General features: G+C 45.4%; 1 protein-coding gene across 2 annotated transcripts in view; it reads left to right on the top strand.

The window, feature by feature from the left end:
* Brap (BRCA1 associated protein) overlaps positions 1 to 16248 on the top strand; it is a 29008-nt gene that overhangs the window by 7511 nt on the left and 5249 nt on the right. For both annotated transcript variants that reach the window (XM_013023181.1, XM_013023182.1), the window contains exons 4-9: positions 2909 to 3022; positions 4302 to 4450; positions 9339 to 9414; positions 10016 to 10154; positions 11458 to 11567; positions 13626 to 13715. In XM_013023181.1, coding sequence (XP_012878635.1) covers positions 2909 to 3022; positions 4302 to 4450; positions 9339 to 9414; positions 10016 to 10154; positions 11458 to 11567; positions 13626 to 13715 — 678 coding nt within the window. The remainder of the gene's footprint in view (positions 1 to 2908; positions 3023 to 4301; positions 4451 to 9338; positions 9415 to 10015; positions 10155 to 11457; positions 11568 to 13625; positions 13716 to 16248) is intronic.

Below are 16248 nucleotides of genomic sequence, written 5' to 3'. Positions count from 1 at the left end.
TTTTTCTTTTTGCTTATGTGGTGCTGAGGAATCGAACCCAGGGCCTCAGGCATGCAAGGCAAGCACTCTACCACTGAGCCACCTTCCCAGCCCCTTTGGTACCCTTTTTTGAGAAGCTAAATATGTCTTTGACCCTGACATTAAAGGAGTCTAGATCATAACTAATTTGTCTTTTTTTGAGTTCAGGCACAAGGAGAAAACAACTGTTCAGTTTCTTTAAGTTTTAGCTACATGTAATATAAACATTAAAAGTTACTGATTTGTCCTGTACAGTTGGCTTCAAGCTTTTATTCTATTTTGACATGAGTTGAAGCCAGAACTATATGTGCTTTGTTCTCTTTCTAGAGTTGAGCATAGCGCCTAGCACATAGTAGGTGCTAAGAAAATATGCTGCAAGTGAAGCTACATTCTGATGCTGAGATTTTAAATTGGAAATCTCAGTTGTTTGTAGATGTTGTCTTTTTTTTTTAAGTACATTTGTGCTGAGTATGATGGTGCATGCCTATAATCCTAGAACTGGACTTAGAGGCAAGCCTCTAACTACATAGCAAGACCATGTCTTAAAACATAAATATAGTGGCTGGGAAGGTGGCTCAGTGGTAGAGTGCTTGCCTTGCATGCATGATGCTCTGGGTTCGATTCCTAAGCACCACATAAGCAGAAAAAGCCAGAAGTGGCACTGTGGCTCAAGTGGTAGAGCGCTAGCCTCGAGCTGAAGAGCTGAGGGACAGTGCCCAGGAACAGTGTTCAAGCTCCATGACCGACAAAATATATATATAGAGAGAGAAAGACAGCGACAGTGCATGTGCACCCGGCACCAGTGACTCACACATGTATCCTGGATACTTAGTAGGCTGAGATCTGAGAATCACAGTTCAGAGTCAGCCCAGGCAGAAAAGTCCATGAGACTTTAATGACCAGAAAATGGCAAGTGGCATTATGGCTCAAGTGGTAGAGCACTAGCCTTGAGCCGAAGAGCTGAAGGACAGTGCCCCGGCCCAGAGTTCAAGTCCCATGACTGACCAAAAATAAAGACCAGGTGCCAGTGGCTCACATCTGTAATCCTAGCTACTCAGGAGGCTGTTACCTGAGGATTGTGGTTCAGAACAAGCCTAAGCAGAAAAGTCCATGAGACTCTTTATTTTTTGCTGGTCCTGGAGCTTGAACTCAGGGCCTGGGCACTGTCCTTGAGCCTCTCTGTGCTCAAGGATAGCACTCTACTACTTGAACCACAGTGCCACTTCTGGCTTTTTCTGTGTACATAGTATTGAAGAATTGAACCCAGAGCTTCATGCATGCTAGGCAAGCACTCTACCACTAAGCCACATTCCCAGCCCCTCCACGAGCTTCTTACCTCCAATTAACCACCAAAAAGCTCTAAAACTGTGACTCAAGTGGCAGAGTACTAGTGTTGAGCAAAGAAGTTCAAGGATAGCACACAGGCCCCAAGTTCAAGCTCCAGGACACACACACACATACACACAAACACATACACACTACCTTTATTTACTGCAGATCAACAACTGTTCCAAGAAAATGATTTTTCAGGTGTTGAGTAGGTTTGGTCTCTTGCCTTTCTCTTCTCGTGATGATGCTTGGTCACTTGGTAAACATTTCCAGAGGTCTGCTCCAGAGGGGTTTGCCTTTCCTTGCATTGTAGCCAGCGCCTGCTGGTGCTGCAGGCCTGAAGTGCTGATCTGAGCCTGGCTTGAGGGTTGGTTTCCTTGGCATGTCAATCCAGTAGCATCTCAGTGAAAAGCCATTGCTCTGTAGATTGCTTCTTATTATTATTTTAAAAAATGTGTATTCCAGCAACCTGCTTTACATAGCCTGTACTATAACCGGTGCATGGGTTATTTCCTTCAGGCAGCACCTCTCCACCCCTCACCTGCAGAACTGCTCATCCTTCCTCAGAGGTTTAACATAGCTCACTTGGTCATGTTAAGAGTATATAAATAACTAAATCCATGTGGAATTACCTCACTGGATACTCAAGAAGCTTACAGTGGCTGAGACTCAGCACCCTGTGAGAGTGGCCAATCAGGACTCCCTGCTTTGCTCAGCCTTGAATGTCTTGGTAGAGGATGGCAGTACAGTGGTCTCTTTGAAAATCCTCAGTCACCCCAAGCAGCTTGATCCCATTGATAGGGCTTGTCCATGTGAGAGTGATGCAGACAAGCTGTGGCTTTGCTGCAGAAGCTAACTGAGTTTAAAACTGAAACCATCTGTCTGTAGCTTTCTAAGTCCTTGCTTATAAATGGGCATGTGTCTTTGCAGGTGTACCTGCAGTGCTTCCTGTCTTAAAGGTTGGTTGTCTGGTTGTCTTAGATCTCTTGACCTTCCCTGTGAGTTTTGCTTCTGATACTAGACTCTCCTGAGGGGATCCTCACCCAGTTCCCCTATATTACTACTCCCACTTGGTTTAGTGAAGAGGAGTTGGTTTTTCATCCCATACCAGTCCTTTGGTTTCTTTTTTTTTTTTTTTAACACAAATGCTGACATTTTTATAAAATAAATTCTCTCCATACAAATCATTTGTGATTTGAGTCCAGGCTTTGCAGAAGTATTTTCTCATCTGTAAGTGATGACTGGATGGGAAAAAGGATCAAGATAAATGTACATGGCTGGTAGACTGGTAACATTGTGCTAGCTGCCTACGTGTGGCACTCCTGTACCTTCTGGCAGTTCGTGGCTCAGGAAACAGTCAGGACATAGAATATCGACCTTCAGAGTTCAGTCAGTTTACCAGCTTGCTGCAGGACATATTACTTCTAGTGATTGCTTTTTCTTGTAAGTATAGATTTCTTAAATGGATGAGAAGAATAGCAGAGGTCATGCATCTTAAATATGAAGCATATTTTCGGTATATCTGTCTTAATTTTTTCCTTTTCCCCATTTGTATATATAGGCTGATGCAGACAGTTTTTATATGGCATGTAATGGCCGCCAGTTCAACTCCATAGAAGATGACGTTTGCCAGCTGGTCTATGTGGAAAGAGCCGAAGTGCTGAAATCTGAAGACGTAAGTACAAGGATGCCTGTGATGGGTTGTAAATGTAGACTATGGGTACAACATTGGATGCTGAGATAGCATAAAAAGGTCCAGAAAGGAATACCATAGAGATAGAAAGTAGGTGTATAGTTGTTACCAGGGAGCTGGAAGAAAGAAGAAGGGACAGTAATTTGCTAACAAGTAGAAGTTTTCTTTTTCCTTTTTTCCCAGTTCCAGGGCTTAAACTCAGGTCCTGGACACTGCCCTGAGCTTTTGTGCTAAAGGCTAACTCGCTACCACTTAAGCCAAGGCTCTGCTTCTGGCTTTTTTGATGAATAATTGGATATAAGAGTCTTACAGACTTTTTTCCCAGGTTGACTCCAAACTGCGATCCTCAGATCTCAGCCTCCTAAGTAGCTAGGTTTATAGGTGTGAGCTACCTGTTCTTGCCTACCTTTTTTTTTTTTTTTAATTAGCTCACATTAGTTATACGTAGGGGGATATTGTTACATTTCCACATGCTTATAGTATGTTCCAATCAATCTTACTCTATTACTGTGTCACCCCTCCCTCACCCCGCACCAAATTTGGTTTTGCTCACCATTGTTCCTCTCAGTTGCTGTGTGGCACACCCAGCAAGGATTGGACAAGTATGTGCTAAATGCACAAAGAAATAACATCAGCAGGCTGGGAAGGTAGCTTAGTGGTAGAGTACTTGCCTTGCATGCATGAGGCCCTGGGTTTGATTCCTCAGCACCACATAAGCAGAAAAAGCTGGAAGTGGCCCTATGGCTCAAGTGGTAGAACGCTAGCCTTGAGCTGAAGAGTTGAGGGACAGCACCCAGACCCAGAGTTCAGGCCCCATGACTGGCCAAAAAAAAAAGAAAGAAAGAAAAATAAATAAATGACGTCAGCATTGTCAGTCCTGGGACACTAAATAGACTGTGTTGAGACATTGTTTACTGTGGATAGCCATCCCCACTCCTTGCACTTCTCCTTTCATTCCTTTGGCCTCTGTCATCGTCATAGACATTGCAGGTCAGAGCTGGGGTCGGCCCCACTCTAGGTTGGTAAGTTAAGTCTGCTGTGGCCGAAGCGCCTTCTAGGGTGAAGAAGCTGCCATGCACAGCCGGCACATCCCCTGTGTTCCCAGGGCCCAGTATAGCGAGTGAGTGGAAATGACACTCCGCATTGCCCATTCAGTCTGTCTGCCCAGAGTAGACAGTGTGAGAATGCCTTGTTGGGAGTCACAAGAGAGATGGCTGAGGGGCGAGGGGGAGTGGGGTTTATATAAGATGTCTCCCTGCAGGGCGCCAGCCTCCCTGTGATGGACCTGACCGAGCTCCCCAAATGCACGGTGTGTCTGGAGCGCATGGATGAGTCTGTGAACGGCATCCTCACCACGCTCTGTAACCACAGCTTTCACAGCCAGTGCCTGCAGCGCTGGGACGACACCACGTGAGTGCAGCGCTGCCCCCACATAGCCAGCCTCGTGCCCTTTTGAACAAGTGAACCACCTCACATGTTCCACTCCACAAACCTGGCCCCAGAAGAGCAGAGGCTCCTCCTTCTCTCCTGTCCTCCCTTCACAAGCAGGTCTGCGTTCTTACACTAGTGGAGGTGCTGACTGGATCCTTATGGACTTCTCAAGGCAGCATCACACTTGTTATTTCCTCCCAAGAACAAAGCCTGGGCTTTGATGCCTTGGGTGGAGTGGCCAGGGACACTAGCAGTCAACAGGTATGAGGCACACAACTATATGTTCTTCGTATAGCGTACAAGTGGCCTTTATTGTAGAAGTCAGTGCTGCAAAGAACTGCCTTGGCACCTGTACTTTGTATTCTTCCTACTTCAAGTTAGATTATACCTTCATAACATGCACTGTGAGACATAGTTCAAAAGGTGTATTAGTAGCCGGGCACCGGTGGCTCACACCTGTAATCCTAGCTACTCAGGAGGAGGTTGAAATGTGAGGATCACAGTTCAAAGCCAGCCCAGGCAGGAAACTCCATGAGACTCTTATCTCCAATAAACCACCAGAAAAACTGGAAGTGGCACTGTGGCTCAAGTGGTAGAGTGCTTGCCTTGAGCTGAAGAGCTGAGGGACAGCGCCCAGGCCCAGAGTTCAAGCCCCACGATCTACAAAAAAAAAAAGGTGTATAAGTGCTGGCCCTTGCGGTTTCCATGTACAGAGAGAAAAATAGATGCCCAATTAAGTGTGACATCGCACCCCTCATAGTGTGCAGCCTTATAATCTAAGACGTGGTACCTAAACCGCCAGTGCCACAGAGAAGTGGTCTTGCAAGGATGGTGGGAGTTGGATGAGGAGCAAGGGAAGGCCATTGCAGGAGGGCACGCATGGGAAGGAAAAGATTCTATTCTCAAGTCCAGCAGTGAGGAGGAGTGGAAGTCCACAGAAACCACAAGACAGAGAAGACAGAATTGAAGACAGAATTTTTGGCAAGGGAGGCAGGAGCGATTTCATAAACTGCTAACTATATTCTAATCAGCTCATGAGATGGGCTATAATAAACTATTGTATGCTACAAATAAGTTTGTTTTGCCTTTTACATTCTCACCACCAGATTTAAATTCCAGAAAGATCATTCTGGCACGGATCTAATCTGAATTCAATTTCAAAATTAGTTTTGTTTTCTTATCTAGCCTTCCCAGGCACCACACACACAGAAGGAATGACACAGAGCTGGTTTCCACCTCTGACGCACAGAACTGCTCACCACTGACCAGCTGCCATTCCTGTTAACCCTTCCAGCTTGTCTTCGGTTTCTCCTGCCCACTAGTTTGGGTATTGAGAATGGAACCTAGGGCCTCACACATGCTAAGCAGTTATTCCACCACTGAGCCACACCCCCGGCCCTTCTGTCTTCGTTTTGATGCTGAAGAGACAATCTGGATCCTCCAGCTTTGTCTCAGGAGAACGAAGTGAGAACTTAGTGTTCCTGCATGTTTCCTTTTCTCATCTTCTTGACTCAGCTGGGAAACAAGCCAATACTAGTTATACCTTGAGTTTTTTTTTTGTTTGTTTTTGTTTTTTTCTGTGTGTCAATTCAGTCAGCCTTTTTTCTTTTGGTCTGAGTCAGAAAGACTTTGTGTCATGTTGGTCTGTTGGCCAAAAAATATTCATGACCAGCCTTCAGTACTACTTTGTCTTAACTAAGAAAAGGATTATAAACCCAGCACCAGTGATTCAAGCCTGTAATGCCAGTCCCAAGAGACTGAGATCTGAGGATTGCAGTTCAAAGCCTGCCCAGGCAGGAAAATCCATGAGACTTATGTCCAATTAACCACCCAAAAACCAAGGTGGCTCAAAGGGTAGAATTTTGGCCTTGAGTGAAAAAGCTAAGAGTTAATGCCCAGGTTCTGTGTTCAAGCCCAATACTGGCACCAAAAGATTTCATTATCAAAACTTAAAAACTCCAAGCTCTGGTGTCTTGTAGGCAATGTTCATGGCTAGGCAAGATGTTGTGAACATTTCTGGAAGTTTTATTGTTGTCTTTGTTTTTTAATTGTTTATTTTGTTTATCAGTACTGGGGCTTGAACTCAGGGCCTGGCCACTGTACCTCAGCTCTTTTTGCTTAAGACTAGTGCTCTGCCATATTCAACCACAGCTCCACTCCCAGTTTTCTGGTGGTTGATTGGAGATAAGAGTCTTAGGAGGGGAGGGGAAGATTGGCTGGGAGGGGGAGAGGGAGGATGTGAAGGGGGAACAAAGGAGGAGGCTACAATGCTTGATAAGAAATGTACTCATTATCTTGCCCATGTAATTGTAATCCCTCTGTTCAGTATTTCACAATTTAAAAAAAAAAGAATCTTAGGGCTGGATGCTGGTGGCTCACACCTGTAATGCTACTCATGAGTCAGAGATCTGAGGATTATGGTTTGAAGACAGCTGGGCAAGAAAGTCTGAGTTTTTTTTTTTTTTTTGGGGGGGGGTCCGGTCATGGGGCCTGAACTCTGGGTCTGGGCGCTGTCCCTCAGCTCTTCAGCTCAAGGCTAGCGCACTACCACTTGAGCCACAGCGCGTGTTCCGGCTTTTTTTTTCATTTTGCTTATGTGGTGCTGAGGAATCGAACCCAGGGCCTCATGCATGCAAGGCAAGGACTCTGCCACTGAGCCACCTTCCCAGCCCCACGTAAGACTCTTATCTCCAATAAACCATCAGAAAAACCAGAAGTGGTGCTGTGGCTCAGTGGTAGAGTGCTTGCCTTGAGCTGAAAACCTGAGGGACAGCGCCCAGGCCCAGACTTCAAACCCTAGGACTGGCATAAAAAAGAGTCTTACAGGGCTGGGAATGTGGCTTAGTGGTAGAGTGCTTGTCTATCATATATGAAGCCTTGGGTTCGATTCCTCTGTCACATAAACATAAAAAGCCAGAAGTGGTGCTGTGGCTCAAATGGTAGAATGCTATCCTTTAGCAAAAGAAGGTCAGGGACAGTACCCAGGTCCTGAGTTCAAGCCCTAGGACAGGCCAAAAAAAGTCTCACGGACTTTACTGCCTGGGCTGGCTTTAAACCGCGATTCTCAGATCTCAGCATACTGAGTAACTAGGATTACAGGCACAAGCCACCAGTGCCCAACTCATATCCATCTTTTTTTTTTTTTTTTTTGGTCCGTTGTGGGGCTTGAACTCTGGGGTTAGGTGCTGTCCCTGCGCTCTTCAGCTCACGGGGAGTGCTCTACCACTTGAGCTACAGTGCCACTTCCGGTTTTATTGTGGTTTATTGAAGATAAGAGTCTCACCACTTTGTTGCCTGGGCTGGCTTTGAACTCTGTGATCCTCAGATCTCAGCCTCCTGAGTAGCTAGGATTACGGGCGTGAGCCACTGTTGCCCGGCTTCATATCCATCTTTTAAGAGAAAAAAAAGGTAACTTTACAGATTTTAGATCTCAGGAAAAATAGAGAAAGGACAGGATACGTATTTAATCGTTTAAATGTTTTGGAAATGAGGACATAGGAGTCCTAGTGCTAGCTTGTAAACATTCAGTTGTTTGTTCATCTAATGTCAGAATAGTAGGAAATGATGTGCGACAAATTAATTTTTTTCTTTTTCTCTACCTTATCAGAATTTTGCGTTATTTCATTTGTTTGAAGTAGCTCACAAATACATGTGATAACATGCCCTTAGCTATGATAAACATTAAGATAGGGCTGGGAAGGTGGCTCAGTGGTAGAGTGCTTGCCTTGCATGCATGAGGCCCTGGGTTTCATTCCTCAGCACCACATAAGCAGAAAAGGCCGGAAGTGGAGCTGTGGCTCCAGTGGTAGAGCACTAGTCTTGAGCTGAAGAGCTGAGGGACAGCACACAGGCCTAGAGTTCAGGCCCATGACTGACCAAAAAAAAAAAAACTTTTTAAGATAATAAAATAGGAAAAAAAAAAAGAATAGTACATAAAAAAAGAGGCTTACCCATTTGTTAGGAAGTGGAAAGACTTGGAAAAAATTATATTAAGTAAAGTAAGCCAGGCCCAAAGAAACATAGGTCCCATGGTTTCCCTTATTTGCAAAAACTAGTATATGTGTAGGACAAGTAAAATAAGTCACAAGCTATGTACATATGACCATATAAGATGATGTTAAGGAAAATGAACCCCAAGATAGGGACACGAATATTTTTTTTCTTTCTTGCTATTGTGTTTCTAACGTATTTATAATGTACTATGTGATTTTTTTGTTTCTTTGTGTGTTCCTCCCCCACAGCATAACCTCAGTTTTCACTGCATTTGATGTTGGTACCCTGCATCTTGTATATACACTTCTTTAATACGGGGAGGGAAAGGGAAAGAATAAAATGCTTAAATGGGAATATAAGTTGACCCATTGTAACAATGAGATGTACAAGACACTATGTTGAAAACAAAATTTATGGGCTGGGAAGGTAGCTAGGTAGTAGAGCGCTTGCCTTGCATGCATGAGGCCTTGAGTTCAATTCCTCAGCACCACATAAGCAAAAAGAAAAAAGCTGGAAGTGGTACTGTGGCTCAAGTGGTAAAGCTCTAGCCTTGAGCTGAGAACTGAGGGACAGCGCCCAGGCCCACTGTTCAGGCCCCAGGACTGGACTCCAAAAAAAAAAGAAAGAAAGAAAACGAACTTTACAGTAGGGGGAAGGGGGGAAGGTTTAGTTGTGGAGGAGGGAGGGAAGGGATGGGAGGGGAAAAACAAAGGAGGATACAACAATGCTTGATAGGATATGTACTCATTACCTTGCTCATGTAACTGTAACCCCTCTGTACAGTATTTTTATAGTAAAAATCTTATAAAAAATAAAAGGAGGCTTAAAGCTGTGTTTTGACTTTTGTGCCATTATCTTTTGTTGTCCTGGTTAGGTGTCCTGTGTGCCGGTACTGTCAAACACCAGAACCTGTAGAAGAAAATAAGTGCTTTGAATGTGGTGTCCAGGAAGTAAGTAATGGGTGGCAGAGAGAATATGAACACAGCTGAGGATATTTTTCCTGGTTAATGTAGCTAAGATCTCTTTTGAGACTGGTTTATTTATTTATTTTTTGGTCTAGAGTAAGGCAAGGTACTGTATATGCATACATAAATATATTACTCCACATAAACTCTGCCTTTATTTTCTTTTGTCCTTCTAAAAGACTTGGGTGGGCTGGGAAAGTGGCTCAGTGGTAGAATGCTTGCATTGCATGCATGAGAACCTGGATTCAATTCCTCAGCACCACATAAGCAGAAAAGGCCAGAAGTGGCGCTGTGGCTCAAGTGGTATAGCGCTAGCCTTAAGCTGAAGAACTTATGGACAGCACCCAGACCCAGAGTTCAGGCCCCTCGACTGACAAAAAAAAAAAAAAGACGGGCTTTTATCAGTGATGTGTTTTTGGATTTTTTTTTTCTGTTTACTCAGAGCTCCTTAGAGACCAGACAGATTTCAGAGTTAAACATACATTTTCAGAACTCCTATAGAAACAACTCTGAATTCCATTCCTAAGCCAAATGAGCAAGATCATATACTTCTATGTAACTAATTCAGATCTTACATCCATGACAGAATCTTTGGATTTGCTTAATTTGTGGGCACATAGGATGTGGGCGATATGTGAGTCGACATGCATACAAGCACTTTGAGGAGACACAACACACATACGCCATGCAGCTCACCAACCACCGGGTATGGGACTATGCTGGCGGTAAGTGTTCTGTGGGAACTTTCCCTCTCAGTCTGACCTGTACCTCCCCAACAGTCCTTGCAAGCTACAGTTCTCATGTTTCCCCTGGGGGTTCTACTTTCTAGGCATGGTCTGAATCACCTTTTAGGATGCTTTATACTTCTTTTCTTGCCTCTGCTCCTGAAAATTCATATGATTAGGGGTTGGAGGCATAGTTCAGCTCAGGTGGTAGAGTGTCAGTGAGCAAAAACATCAGATCAAGGGCTAGGAAGGTAGCTTAGCTGTAGAGTGTTTGCCTAGCATGAAGCCCTGGGTTCGATTCCTTACTACCACATACTCAGAAAAAGCCAGAAGTGGAGCTGTGATTCAAGTGGTAGAGTGCTAGCCTTGAGCAAAAGAAGGTCAGGGACAGTGCCCAGGCCCTGAGTTCAAGCCCCAAGACTGGAATGAAACAAAACATCAGATCGAGTTGGAATCCTGGGGCTGGGAAGGTGGCTCAGTGGTAGAGTGCTTGTCTTGCATGCATGAGGCTCTGGGTTCCATTTCTTAGTACGACATAAGCAGAAAAAGCCAGAAGTGGTGCTGTAGCTCAAGTGATAGAGCGCTCACCTTGAGCTCAAGAGCTGAGGGACAGTGTCCAGGCCCAGAGCTCAGGCCCCACGACCAACCAAAAAAAAAAAAAATGTTGGAATCCTGGTCTCCAAGAATAACAACAAAAAACTTCATATGAAGCCGGGCACCGGTGTAATCCTAGCTACTCAGGAGGCTGAGATCTGAGGATCACGGTTCAAAGACAGCCTGGGCAACAAAGTCCATGAGACTCATCTCCAGTAAACCACTAGAAAACCGGAAGTGGTGCTGTGGCTGAAGCAGAGCGCTCGCCTTGAGCTAAAGAGTGCAGGGACAGCACCCAAGCCCAGAGTTCAAGCCCCACAACCGACCAAAAACAGAACAAAAAAAATTTCATGTGATTACCCCACTTTTAGAGAACTATTACAAGGGGCTGGGAAGGTGGCTCAGTGGTAGAGCACTTGCCTTGCATGTGTGAGGCTCTGGGTTCGATTCCTCAGCACCACATAAGCAAAAAGAAAAAAGCCGGAAGTGGTACTGTGGCTCAAGTGGTAGAGTGTTAGCCTTGAGTTGAAGAGCTGAGGGACAGTGCCCAGGCCCAGAGTTCAGGCCCCACAACCGGACCCAAAAAAAAAAAAAAAGAACTATTTATTTAATTTAGATCTGTAAAAAGAGTTTCTCAGATTTCAGTGTTCATGGAGCCCTTTTTTTCCTTTGAAGAAGTCCAGTTTTGTTGACTTGTTCTTCTCCTTAGATAATTACGTCCACCGGCTTGTTGCAAGTAAAACAGATGGAAAGATAGTGCAGTATGAGTGTGAGGGCGACACCTGCCAGGAAGAGAAAATTGATGCCTTGCAGCTAGAGGTAAGATGACTCACAGCACTCCCGAGGTGCCTGTTGCTCCGCTTCTTACCTTCCAGACCAAAAGGTGGCTCCACTTCTGCTTTTCCACTGACCCTACATGTCTGTCATTATTGGGAAAGATTAAAATATTTTTATTCCCTTTTTCTTCTTTGAAGGTGTGTCTTATGTTCCCTGTGCCTTCTGTTTGATGTGAAGTTCCTAGGTGTCTCCAGTTCAGATTCCAAAGCTCCCATAAAGCCGAAAGTAGAATGCGCTATTGGCAGCACCCTAGCAGCTGTGCAGGGCAGGTACACTCAGGGAACAGGAGGAGGACCTGGAAGTGTCTCTACTTCACCAGAAGCATTTTCATTCACATTGCTCTGGCATTTTCTAGATTTCTTTTGTGTGTGTGTGCCTGCATGCCAATCCTGGGGCTGCAACTCAAGAACTCAGAGCCTGGGCATTGTCCCTAGCACTCTACTTCTTGAGACACATTTGAGTCACATACTTTGAGACACAGCTCCACTTCTGGTTTTCTGGTGGTTCATTGGAGATGAGTCTCATAAACTTTCCTGCTCGGGCTGCCTGAGATCCTCAGATCTCAGCCTCCTGAGTAGGTAAGATTACTTGTGAGCGACCAGTGCCCCAGCTGTCCCTGAGCATCAAGACTAAAACTCTACTTCTTGAGCCACAGATCTGCTTCTGACATTTCTGTAGTGTATTGGAGATAAGAGTCTCCCAGAGTTCTCTGAGCTGTGGCTCAAGCGGTAGGGTGCTAACATTGAACAAAAATGATCAAAGACAGTGCCCAGAAACCCCAGGACTGGGGTTGACAGACAACCTTGAATGCAGCATATAGTCTAGTGGAGTCTCCTAATTGTGCTTTCTCTGTAGCCTATACATGCAACATGTTCATGTTCCTTCTATCTTCTGGATGGCCTTTCCAAAATGGAGATATGATTTTACTGCTGCTTGGCCTTGGGTTCCTCTTGGACCACAGTCTCAGTGTACAGCCCACAGCCCTCCACAGGTCCCATCCCTGCCTAAATGCCCAGGCTATCAGTTACTTCTCCAGCACTGGAGACCCTAAATGTTCACAGCTCTGATTTGGTCCAAGTTCTCTGCAGTCAGATTGCTTTTCTCTCCTGTCAGGAGCCCTCTCAGCTCTCACCGGACCCTATGCTAGGTGCTACCTGTCTCCTCACCAGACAAATGTAGCAAGCATTTGTCCACATCCAGTGTGGGTCAGGCCTGAGAGACACAAAGTATAGCTAGTATCTGCACTTGAAGAAAGTTCCAGTGCCATCAGAGCCAAACCAACTCAGCCCATGACTGAGCCCCAGGGTCAGTGCTACTAACCTGAAGCATGGAGCAGCGGGAGCCAAATGGGCACTGGCCAGTTATATGTATGCTTAAAATGACGTGGTTTTTCTTGAAGTCAGCTGGGCCAGAATAAATTTGTTTCATTTTTGCCAGTCCTGGGGCTTGAACTGAGGGCCTGGGCCCTGTCCCTGAACCTCTCTGTGCTGAGCCACAGCGCCAACGTCCAGCTTTTCGTTTATGTGGTACTGAGGAATCAAACCCAGGGCTTCATGCATGTTAGACAAGCACTCTACTACTAAGCTACATTCCCAGCCCAAAAGCTGTTTTTGTTTTTTTGTTTGTCATTTGTGGGGCTTGAACTCAGGGCCTGGGCACTGTCCCAGAGGTCTTTTGCTCAAGGCTAGCACTCTACCACTTTGAGCTACAGCCCCACTTTCTAGAATAAGTTTTTATACGATGAACAGTTCTTCCAACTAGATTGTCAGCTCTCTGTCCCGGGCCGTGCCTGTTGATTGTCATGGTCACCAGGGATAATATGCTGAGACACCCAGCCTGCTGGCCGTGGTCCCGGCAGAGTAGGAAGATTGCCTGTGCTGTTAGACCAGTGTGAGCAATGTAGCCATACCCTGTCTTTAAGAAAATTCTGCTGTCACTTTTATTCTTCAGTAGATCATGAAAGGTCAGGTTTTAATTGGATTTCAGAGAGCGACAACATTGGCTGACATTTTGATGTTTATTCTCTGTGTTTCTTTCTAGTATTCATATTTATTAACAAGCCAGCTGGAATCTCAGCGAATCTACTGGGAAAACAAGATCGTTCGCATAGAGAAGGACACGGCCGAGGAAGTAAGTCTGGTTTGATGACTACTGAGGCGCTGCATGGCCTGCCAGCCTGGTGACGGGTGGGGGAGCACAGGGAGAAAGGAATCTTTAGAATCTTTCCTTTATAGTCTTATCATTAGTAGAGAACTATTTGCCTCTAAAAAGAATTTAAAGGATTTAGTGTTTTGGGCGTCTTGGGACCTTAAGTGGTTCTGTTAGTTTCTGGCCTCAGTCAGATTTTCTAGTGCCTTGTGCTTTTCTGTTAAAAACATCCAAGTATGTAGATGAGGGTTTGTAATTTGAGTCGGCCAGTTGCTTTGCGGACTTGAGAACAGCTGCCTTGGGATCTAGAAGTGGGCTAGTGAGGCAGTCAGATGGTGCTGAGCCCTTCTGAGCTGAAGGCAATAAAATCAGACAGAGGCCCGGCGCCCGTGGCTCACACCTGTAATCCTAGCTACTCAGGCTAAGATCTGAGGATCACTGTTCAAAGCCAGCCTGGGCAGGAAAGCCCGTGAGACTCTTATCTCCAATAACTACCAGAAAACTGGAAGTGGCGCTGTGGCTCAAGCAGTAGAGTGCTCGCCTTGAGCTAAAGAGCTGAGGGATAGCACCCAAGCCGTGAGTTCAAGCCCCACAACCGACAAAAAAAAAAAAATCAGACAGAGATGTTGGTGTTTCACTGGTCTCAGGTGAATCGCTGGCCTGGGATAGTGGTTTTCACCAAAAACATCTTGTAAGGTGATATGCTTACTTATGACATGTAAAAAAGAAGAGTGGTTTTATGATTTTGGTGGAAACTCACATGGAGATCCCAGAGCTCTTCCTGTGTGATTTCCTCATCACCAGCAGGTTCAAGGACTCTTGAAGGTTCCAGGAAAGTGCATTGAAAACCAGTGAGGTTCATATAATTAGATTCCAGAGGGTCAGTCTGTGGACCTGCAGCTAGTGTCTAGTTCAGAGACTCTCTTAGCTTTTTGTTGTTGGTGGTGGTGGTCGTGGGGCTTGAAAACACTGGGCTTGGGCGCTCTTCAGCTCAAGGCAAGCACTCTACCTCTTGAGCCACAGCGCCACTTCCGGTTTTCTAGTGGTTTATTGGAGATCAGAGTCTCACAGACTTTTCTGCCCCAGCTGGCTTTGAACCTGATCCTCAGATCTCAGCCTCCTAAGTAGCTAAAATTACAGGCGTGAACCGCTGGCGCCTGGCTCTCTTGGTGTTACGTAAAGGCTTTAAATTTAACCAAATGATGACTTTAGTGACTTGGTGAATTCCCACCATTACCTGGGCCCTATCCGTGAGAGAAGGAGGCTTACAAATAAATGAGTAAAATAATGCTTAACACCAGTAACCAAATGCTGTTTGGTTAGAACTTACGGAAGAGCCATCCAAGCAGGGGATGTGTCCTTGCAGAGGCACTTTGAGGACACTTGACTCTGCTCTGAAGCCAGCAAGCTCGCTGGAGCGCACACAGGAGGAACAGGACAGCCTGCGCTCAGCTGAGCTCCTTGGACTCGGGAGACAGAGCAGCTTTTGATAATAGTTTTACTTTGGGTATTGCTGTGACCACCTAAAGTGTTTCACACAGCCCCCTGAGGGTTCAGCCCAGGATTTTCTCCACCTGTTAAGCTTCTTTAGGATTAATTCCATTCCCTAAGACGTGCCAGCAAAAGTAAGTCAGGAATAGGGAATGGAAGCACTGTGGAAATCACTCATGGTTGCTTGTAGGAGGGACAAGTGGAGACCAGGGCAGCATCACAAGGAAGCTCACAGCACTTGAAAGGATGCTTTTGTTTTCTAGTAACAAATGTTATTTGTCCCCTAAGTTCATGGCTGCCTTTTGTCTTGAACCTTTTTGGTGTTGTTACTGACCATGGGGCTTGAACTTTCGGCCTGGGCACTATCCTGAGCTCTTTAGCTCAAGGCAAGAGCTCTACCACTTGAGCCACAGTGCCACTTCGGTTTTCTGGTGATTTGTTGGAAATAAGAGTCTCACAGACTTTCCTGCCCAGGCTGGCTTTGAATCTTGATCTTCAGATCTCAACCTTCTGAGTAGCTAGGATTACAGGCGTGAGCCGCCAGCGCCCATCTGTACTTTTGACCAGTGTCTATCCACAAGTTTCTCCAGCAGTGTATTCTGCAGGGGGACAATGACCTGGACCCTGGCTTTTATTAGCAGATTCCTGTTCATGGAGATTGACCAGGGTTCAAATTCTTGTGGACTTTACTTACAAACCAAACTGGAATTTGAGCAATTTTATGGTCCTTCCTTCTTTCCATCCCTTCCTTTATATTGGGGTTTGAAATCAAAACTTTGTGCTAACTAGGCTGTCACCAAGAAGTCTCCCATGTTCTTCCAACTTAATGAAGTTGGCTATAAACATACTTTCTGTAAAAAACAATTACTTTTTTTTAAGGCAGTGCTATTAGAAGCTGGGTAGGAAGGTTATATGAAAATGTTACAAAGGGGGCTGGGAAGGTGGCTCAGTGGTAGAGCGCTTGCCTTGCATGCCTGAGACCCTGGGTTCGATTCCTCAGCACCACATAAGCAAAAAGAAAAAA

The sequence above is a fragment of the Dipodomys ordii genome, unplaced genomic scaffold (assembly GCF_000151885.1).
Source record: "Dipodomys ordii isolate 6190 unplaced genomic scaffold, Dord_2.0 Scaffold66, whole genome shotgun sequence".
In the NCBI taxonomy this organism is placed as follows: domain Eukaryota; kingdom Metazoa; phylum Chordata; class Mammalia; order Rodentia; family Heteromyidae; genus Dipodomys; species Dipodomys ordii.
The sequence above is the reverse complement of the archived record's forward strand: the minus strand, read 5'-3'. Positions and strand labels throughout refer to the sequence as shown.